Here is a 9,126-nt window from a genome sequence, read left to right as displayed (position 1 = left end):
GCTCCAGCCCTCATGGCAAGACGTGTCTCCTTGCATCATGCCTCCACAAGCGAGATCTTCAGCCACTCACTCCCTCCCTCCCCCTCCAGCCCCACGTTCAACCGCCGAGCCGCGGCGGGTAACAAAAGCCCCTCACACGGCTTCCCAGGAGATTTAAATCACCCCTTCTTTAATCGTGTACTGGTAGAAGTTAGGCACAAAACTATGAAGCGTCCCTGTTCAGTAGGGATTTCTAGACTTCCTACATGTGTGGAAATCCATTCACTGCTCAGTAACAAAAGTATTTAACCATTTTCCATGGATATACCTATTAACACGTACCACAAGAAGCCTACCACGGAATAAATGAAGCCTTCGACTAAAGTGCGTGGAATTATTAAACAAAAGCTACTAGATCGCTATATTAAACACAGTGCTGGCTTTCATTTCCGTATCCTTTCTTCATCTTCAGGCAACATTTTGTTTGCACTGGAAAGGCTCCACACCCCCAAACCCCTCCCCCACAAGCCCACCATTGTATCCGTACGAATGTGGAGAATTATGAATGGTTCCTTAAACCGGGACGGGGGGGGGGCGGGAGGAGGGGGGTCGCCAAATCCCTTTGTGTGCCGTTACCAGCCGAGGGCAACGGTGTCTTCGCGTTTCCCCCCGCGCCGTCCACCATTACCCAGATGGACAGGGAGTACGGCCCCCCCGCCCCTCCCCAGGCCGGGCAGAGCCGAAGCACGGCTCCCTCACCCCAGGACTCTCTCCTCCTTCTTCATCATCCCCCAACTCTCCTCCACCTCTTTGTCTTTTCAGTGTGATTCCCGCCCCCCCTCCCTTCTCCTCCTTTCCGTACAGCTCAGCGCAAGGGGCACAGCAAGTAATGCAGAAACATTACCATATGGGGCTCCTCCGAGGCTGGAGGGACCCTCCGCCCCCGCCCCCCGCAGCCCCCCAGCACGCAGCCGCGGCGGCATTGCGCGGGAGCGGATCCCTGCTCTCCCCCCCACCCACACCCCCTCCCTTCTCTTCTTCTTCCACCCTCTTCCTCTTCCTCCCCCCGACCCATGGTGCCGGAGAGCGGGATCGCCCAGCCACGACCCCAATGAATAATCCCCTCAGCCTGGCACTGCGGGGGAGGAGCGGGGCAGGGCGGAGGGGGGAGGGGGGCGGGCATTGCGGTGCCTTTTCCCCTCCCTCCCCGGGATCACACCCCTCTCTCACGGGGGGAGGTGCTCCCGCCCAGCCGTTTTTGGGCGGCGGGGGCTCACAGAGCAGACTCCCCCGCCGGAAGGGCAGAGGCGGCGCAGAGCGGATCAGGGACGGCGCCCACCCAGCTCTGGTTTCCCCTTCCCCCGCCCTCTGGCCCTCTCTAAACTTGTCCTGTCCAGCCTACCCCCGCCCCCTCCCCGTCCTTCACCCCCCCGGCTTTCCTCCTCCTCCGTGAGTGTGTGCGCGCCCCATCCACTCGGTAATTGAAGAGCTGGGATTCCTCACGTGAGAAGTTGATTTGTAGTTTGAACACGTGGCTCATTCAAAAAGCCGGAATATTCAAGTAATTTTTTTTTTCTCTTTCCCTTCTTCCCTCCCCCCTCCCCTTTTCTGTGTGGTGTTGTTTTTTTTTTTTTTTTTAATACGGAGAGGCGGCGCCTGCACGCACGTAGTGTGACATTTTCATAGTCTGCCTGCTGCTGCCAAAGGGGCTTGGGGGCAAGACAAAAAAAGTAGAGGGTTTTTTTTTCCCCCTCCTCTCCTCCTTTTCCTCTCCTCAGCCCGCCATCCGTGGCCCCGGCGCTGGGTGTTTCCCCCGCGCCCCCCATGCGCCCGGGTAGCTCGGCAGGCACTTAGGGCTCCCGTTTGGCTACGCTTTTTTTTTTTTTTTTTTTTCCCCTTGAGAGAGAGAGGGAGGGACACAAGCTGCAGATCTGATTTTTTTTTCTTCCCCCCCTCTGTCCTCTCTCTCTCTCTCTCCCCCTCTCTCTCTCTCTCTCTCTCTCTCTCTCCTTCCTCCATCGCATTTTGTTTTATTTCCCCTTCTTCTCCACCTCCGCTCGCAAGACGAGGGTTGCAGCCCGCGGTGCGCGCCTCCCCGAGCCGCCAGGAAGATGAACAAGCTCTACATCGGCAACCTCGGCGAGAACGTCAGCCCTCTCGACCTGGAAAGTCTCTTTAAAGACTCCAAGATTCCTTTCTCGGGCCAGTTTCTGGTGAAGACGGGGTACGCCTTCGTAGACTGCCCCGACGAGAGCTGGGCCATGAAGGCCATCGAGGCACTTTCAGGTGAGCGGCCTCTCAGCAACCTTCCCCCCCACCCCGGCCGGCCGGCTCCCGCTGCCCGCGCTCCTCCGCGGCCGCGGAGCTGCTGCAGCGCCGCGCGGGCTGGGCCGCGTCGCCAGCCTGGTGGGGGGAGGGGTGCGGGGGTCCCTGCTACCCTGCCCCTCCCGCCCCCAGGTGAGGTGCAAACTGTTGTTTTCCCGGCGCGGCCGGAGCCGCCTGGCCTTCCCGATGAGGCTTTCCGCGGGGTTTGCGCGGCGGCGGCCCCCCGGGAGGGGCCGGCCCGGCGTGGCGGGGGAGTGGGGCCAGGGAGGGGCGGGAGTGTGGGCCCACGGACCCGCGGCGCGGTTGCTCCCATGTTTTTCCACACCCCACGGTCAGCCCTGCCCGGCCGGGGGCCCTCGCTGCATCGGAGGGCGGGTGGCGGGTACAGCGAGGAAGAGGGCGGGTTGCGGGAGCGGAGCCCTGCGCGGGGCGCGCTGCGGTCCGCCTGGCAGCGGCTGCACACCCGCGCTCCCCTTGGGTACAGCTGCTCCCCCCCCGCATCTTCTCGCAGGGGCCGCGTCCCCCCGGAGCGGGCTGGGGCCCCCCGTGGCTTGGCGAAGGCCGCGGGTCTGGGGGCGAGCCACCGAATTGCCCCAAACTTGGAAGGGGGGCACTGCCTACCCCCCCGCCCTGCTGTATTTATTTCGGTTTCTCTTCGCCGCTCTCAAGCACCCATCGCCTGCTCCTGGCCCTGACATCCTGTTTTTGTGTACTTAAAAAAAAAAAAAAGAGAAATAAAATAATTTTTTTTCACGTGAAGCGGCTTTGCGGAGGTCTGCGGGGAGAGAAAACACGGGTTCGGGCTGCGCTCGGTGTCTCATTTCAGCTCCCTTCCCGCCCGCTTCCGCGCAGAAACCCGCCCGAAGTTGGAGGCCCGGCGGGGGGCGGTGGGGACCCCGCTCTCCCCCCCCGAGACGGGGCCGAGCCCGGCTCCCGCACACGGCGTTTCACGGGTCGTCCCGAGAGCGGGGCGGAGGCAGGGGCCCCGCCGAGGGCAGCCCCGGTCCCCGCGGCAGCGGCGCAGACCCGGGCGGCTTGCCGGGCTCCGCGTCCCCGCTCCGCCGGTGCCCGCGCTGCCGGCGGATGATGGGCTAACGTGTTGCTCTCCCGTTTCCTTCTTCACGCTCCTGCAAACCCGCGCCGGGAGACGGGGTGGCGGGGGACGTACGGCCGCGCTCAGATATTTTCCGCTTTCTGTTTATTTCTGCAGGTAAAGTGGAGCTGCACGGGAAACTCATAGAAGTTGAACATTCGGTTCCTAAAAGGCAAAGGTAATTCATTTTTATTCTTTTTCCCTCAGTTACCCAGTGAAAAGCAGTTTGAAAAATGCTTAGGTTTGTCTTTCTTTTCCTGGTAGATAAATGAACAGCTTTCTTAAGCCCACAGGCACACACACTGTGCTGGCCCGGGGGGTTTTCTAGAACCACTCCATGTAATTCTAATGTAGTATCTTGGCTGGGCAGCAATGGTAGTGTTTAGTTTTGGTTTTTTTTTTTTTATTTTTATAAAGCTTTTTTTTTGTGTGGGAGAAGCAAGTTGTTAAGGTTCGATGGCAAAAGATTGTGAAGATTTTAAAATTTAAAGTTCTGTGAGAAGACTTAAAATCTGGGTGTTAGCAGGAAATGAAATGTGGTGTCGTGACCTGTGTGACGGGCAAACACATGAGCTTTGCTCCAGCAACAAAAAGCATCTTGTAAATATACTGTTATATGTATATATATATCTTTTTTTTTTTGATCCTGCTATGTTGGAGTCTGCAGCATTTTAGAGGCACGTAGTAGAAATCTCATCTGTACTTGAGTGGATTTTTCATCACTATTTTGAGCTGGTCTGTAGAAGCAGCAGCAGGATGACTCCTTCCCAATAAGGACATGATTTATGCATCCTTAAATTCTAAACGTATGTTTAATTTTTGCAAGGTAGTAATTTTGTTGGGCCTCATGTACAGAAGCAATACTTACAATGAAGCAGGGTAGTATTTATACTGCCTATAGCAATTCAGCCTGTTTCTTTCACAGATATTTAGGTTCTAGAAAACCTGGCATGCACTAGAGATTAAGGGCAAAATAGATCAAACTTTCCACGTGCTTGTTCTTGTACTCCATTATTCAATCTGGGAAGTATGTCTGTGTAACTCTGTTAAAAGAGGATTCTACTATTTCAGGATTATTTTTAAACGTGCACTCTTTAAAGTAGTTGATTTGAAAACGTAAATGGCTGTCTTGATGGCTTGGTATTTTGAGAATTGAAGTTTAATCACTATTTAGTATTAAAGAAAAGCTTCACTTGAGAAAGTGTGGAGGATTTTTGCTCTGGTTAAGGGAAGAGGGAACCCATCTCTGAAACAGTTCTGTAGCATGCTTCATGGTTGTATTTATTTGATACTTTTCATTGGAAATTAATTTGCTGTGTGCTCTTATTTATTATGCAAGGTGTATGGCTTTGCTTTACAGTAGTCTATATTTCAGATCTTTTGTGTACATACAAATACTGTTGTAGGGGGAATACATTTTTAGATTTAAAGAGAATTCCATGCTACGTAAAAGTTGATAATTTTCTATTAGTCTCTGATAAGTAAATTTATTACCATGCTTATTAGGCTTAAGCGTACACAAGTAGCATTCTATACCTGCTGTTAAAAACAAATTAATTTCACTCATAAAGGTACACTTTAAATCTCTGGTGGCCCTCAACATTTTATTTAATCATTGCCTAATGGGTTTAAAAGTATTTTCCTGTTCTTTCAGCTATGAGCTGAACCGGTGTAAAAGTCCATTCTTCGTACTGGGTAGCATGTCTGTGAATTTGCCTGTGAATTGGCAGTTATCAGGAGCACGCATCTGTCTGTAACTTGTTGAAAAGAATTCTACACTGGACTTAAACACTTTTCTAGGCATGTGTTGCCTACATATAGGTATAATACTGAAAAAAAATTGCAAGTGTAATTGTATCAGTATATCCGTTTTGTTTCTCCCAAAGCCCCCCCCCCCCTTTTTTTTTTTTAAAAACACCGATTGTGCAGTATCATGTTAGAACGTATCAGATATAGTTCAGATTTATACTGCTGCTTAACAGAGAACTAAATTGCATTTCTCATAACTGCACTTCCTTCCCCTTTGTTTCCACTCTCCCTCTCCCAAAATCAAATATAGAAAGCCACTTAAAATTCATTCAGTGGCTTCCATATGTAAAAGTAACTCTCTTGTCCCTTTTGTTGCATGTCTAATAGTTATTTTTTGGTGGGGGGGACAAAAAGCTGGAGATTTTTTCCATGTCTCTAAACATTGCTTACTGGGCGCATACTTAAAAGTTGTTAGAGATGTGTAAAAACGCAGTTTTCGTATGTTGAAGATTTTGGTGAAGCTGGTTACTCAGATGCTTTCCAAGTAACTTATTTGAAGTTTTTGTATCTCTTTATCCATGGGAAAGGTGTCAGAGGCTGCTGGGGTGGAGGGTGTGTGTTGCTCACCAGGCCCACCCAGTGTGTTTGCATGCTGCGAGGCTGGGGAATGCTTTCCAGCCAGCCCTGCACACTGGAGTTAGAGACAACGACCACAGCAGTGACGCCATTTAAAAAAAAAAGTGGATATGTCAAGTCAGTCTTTCAGCATGAGTGTACGATTAATAGTTTGGTCAAATGATTACTTCATAAGAGCAAAAGTTGTTTTGTAGCACACCGAAATTATTCAATACATGGTATTGACCTCTGCTGCTGTGAGGCTGCTTCACAGAGAGTCCTAGCTCCCCTCCTCACAACCTCCTGAGATATGATTTTTTTTTTAACAGAGTGTGTATATTATCACTCTTAAAGGTAGTTTGTGGGTATCTTTCTCCAGAAGTGGCTGAGGTGCACAGGAGGAAAGGGTAAGGGTTTGGTAATCCATATCCTCATAACATAAAAGAAGGTCAAGAGGTGGTGTCAGCTAGGGTTGAGTAAAGTTGAGCTGAATCCAGAAAACAGTGGTGTGTGCCTGGCTTCTTATTCTGGGCCCAGTAGTCACTGAATTCCAGCTTTTGATGGATCTTCAGATTTGAAGGGGACACACCAAGGTTTACAAAATTGTCTTCCTACCTGCTGTGGAAGGAAAAGGAGAGTGTGTGGTTTTCTCCTTTCCCTTCCTCTTGGAAGTATTTAAAACAGACAAGAGGATATGCTGCTCTTGAAAGAAGGGGCCTGGTCAAGGTTTCCTTGATGGAAGGTGGATAATTATTCTGGGGGAGGTGCAAAGTGTTTAATAAGCTCAGACTAGATTCCTGACTTACTACTGAAATCTCAAGGGAATGCCAGAGGAATGCAGCATTTCTGCATTCAGACCCCTCAGTGTGAAGGAAGCCTATTGCAATATTTAAAGGTTTAGGTCTCTTCATATAGAGGCTGGAGAAGGCACTGTAATAATTCTGATGACTGGTCATGCTCTTCAATGGAAGGCAGGGCAGTGTTACTCACGATAGCTACTTAGAGGGGTTTTTCTCTTGCAGAGCAACAATGGAGGAGGAGGATGTTGGCAGTTCATAGTGTATATGCAATTGTGCTCATGAAACTTGTGTCACAGGGCTTCATGTACTACCTTGCAGCAATCCAAGAGCAGCTGGTATCTCACAAGGCGATGTATGCTGAAATCTGATTATTCAAATGGCTCTGATGTCACTTGTGTGTGATGAGGGGGGAGGGCAGGTGCTAACTCTGGGCACCTGGGGATGTGCCTGGCACAGCCTCCTGGCCAAGCTCCCATATCCAGCTGGGTTACCCACCCAGACCTGATCCACCATGCCTGCTTCTGGTGCCTTCAGACGCCTAAAATGCTCACAACCCCTTAACTGTGGTAACGATGTGGTCTATTTCCAATTAGAAGGTGGTTGGTTTTTTTCCACCTCTAGGGCTCTCTGTTGAGGAAAAAAAAAAATCACTCTCTTTATCTGGGAGAGGAGTAGATGAAGAGGGTAGTAAAGGTAGGCCTTGTGGGTAATGCTGTCTGGTAATAAGCTGTGCTATAGGGAGTGCACTGACCTGGCAGCCATGCTTCACCTCTGATACTGTAGTATTCAAAAAAACGGGCTGAAATCCCTCATGCAACCACCTCTCTTTCGGGGTGAGTGTTATGCTGTTGGATGGGCACTGGATTGTGTTGCTAATTTTCAGTATAATGAGGGCTTGTATCTTGTGTGTTATGCCTGTGGGAAATGGCTTCAGGAGGCTTAAGTATGTATGGTGGCTACAATGGTCACGGTTGTTAAAAATAATAATGTAGTGGCATTGATTTTTAGTTTTACTTCTGTAAATATCAACCAGGGAGAAACATGCTGAATGCAAGAAGATCTGATAGAAAATTTGTCATTTATTAGCTGTCTTTGTATTCTTTTCTGTGAGAAGAGGTGGAGGACCACATCTGGGTCCAACTAGAATGTTTTTGAGAGTGAAGGGCCAAAACTTTGCATAGTGATTCTGGGGTTTTATTGTGCTTCCACATTTATTTTTGCAAATGTGAACAGGAAATTGATTTTTTCTTTTAAAGTCTTTGAAAGCTTACAATTAGAGTGGAAACAAACTTGGATAATTGTGGTGATTCCTACATAGACACCAAGTCATTATGGCAACAGCAGAATTTTTCACCACCCAGTTTAAGTGTTATTTTGTTGGAAGTTTAATTTTTATAACTCCTCCTACTGTTTGAAAAAAACCTGTACAACAACCTTTCTTGTTGCAGTTTTAAAAAATAAGCTGGAGTATATGAAACACAGCTCTAAATGCGTGTCGCGAAGGGTTGGTCCTGCTTTCTTTTTCGTAACTTCCCCTTACAGAAGGGGGGAACCCTGAGGACATACTTGTAGTGAACCTTAAATTGTTCATAGATATGGTAAATTTTGAACGGGTGGAATAAAAAAAATAACACTTCGCAAGTGTAATTAAAGGGTAGTAAAATATAATCAAGGAATGTTTAAAATTTTTTTTTTATTTCCTCCCGTTTTCCCCCCTCCAGCATGGGGTAATAACATTTTCCAAATTTTTGAGACCTTGGAAGTGTGGTGTGTTTGTTGTGGTTTTTTTTTTGTTGTGTTTTTTTTTTTTTTTTTTTTTTTTTTTAATGGGGCTGTGTTCATGTCAGTTGCTCTTAAAGTGCAGAGCATAGAACTCTACAGTGCTGGAGTCCTTTTATGGCTGACTAGCTATTGGGTGGACTTGAAATGCTTAGTTTTGACCTGAAAAAATTGTTCTAGCTAACAGAAAATTTGAAGCTTCCTATAATGACCATGAGAGAGGGACCCAGGCAGAATTAAAATACACCTAATACTTAACCACGGACAGGGCGAGCTCTTCAGGGAACCTCACAAATATTTTTTTGCTCCTTAAGCCTACTCCTCTCCTTAATGTTGTCATAGCTTTTAGAATTTTGATGTCATGGGCTTTTGGTAACACATAGTGCCACGAAGCACACTTAAAGACACTTCTTTGCTGATTTTATTCTTACATGAATCCAGTGAGATGAGCACAGTGCAATAATGACATGGGATTTTTTTTTTCTTGTAATTTAAGAGTGAAATTTATTATTGGAATTTAACTATTCAGAATTAGTAAATAGGTGGAGAATGGGCACAAAAATTAAATGCTGTAAAATCTAAGGACAATAACTTTCATATTTTAGAGGGAGAAGTTTGAAGAAAGTTAATCCACTTCATGACATTGAGGTTTTTGTAGTTCCAGAGTGTTTCAAGACGGTTCTCTCTAATGTGTGTTCTGTCATTTTTCTTTTCATAAACAGAATGTTTCTTGCATGTCAGTCCATTCTTTATCTTAAATGGTGCAGTATAGACTTATATGTTGAG

At 48.0% G+C, this 9,126-nt stretch overlaps 1 protein-coding gene across 1 annotated transcript in view; it reads left to right on the top strand.

The window, feature by feature from the left end:
- Nucleotides 1-1,991: 1,991 nt before the first annotated feature.
- Nucleotides 1,992-9,126, top strand: part of IGF2BP3 (insulin like growth factor 2 mRNA binding protein 3) — a 118,568-nt gene continuing 111,433 nt past the window's right edge. Inside the window, exons 1-2 of the mRNA XM_051609524.1 lie at nt 1,992-2,265; nt 3,515-3,575. Coding sequence (XP_051465484.1) covers nt 2,091-2,265; nt 3,515-3,575 — 236 coding nt within the window. The 5' untranslated portion in view covers nt 1,992-2,090. The remainder of the gene's footprint in view (nt 2,266-3,514; nt 3,576-9,126) is intronic.

The sequence above is a fragment of the Apus apus genome, chromosome 2 (genome assembly GCF_020740795.1).
Source record: "Apus apus isolate bApuApu2 chromosome 2, bApuApu2.pri.cur, whole genome shotgun sequence".
Taxonomy (NCBI): Eukaryota; Metazoa; Chordata; class Aves; order Apodiformes; family Apodidae; genus Apus; species Apus apus.
Note: the sequence above shows the minus strand (reverse complement) of the source record. Positions and strands in the feature narration are given on the sequence as shown.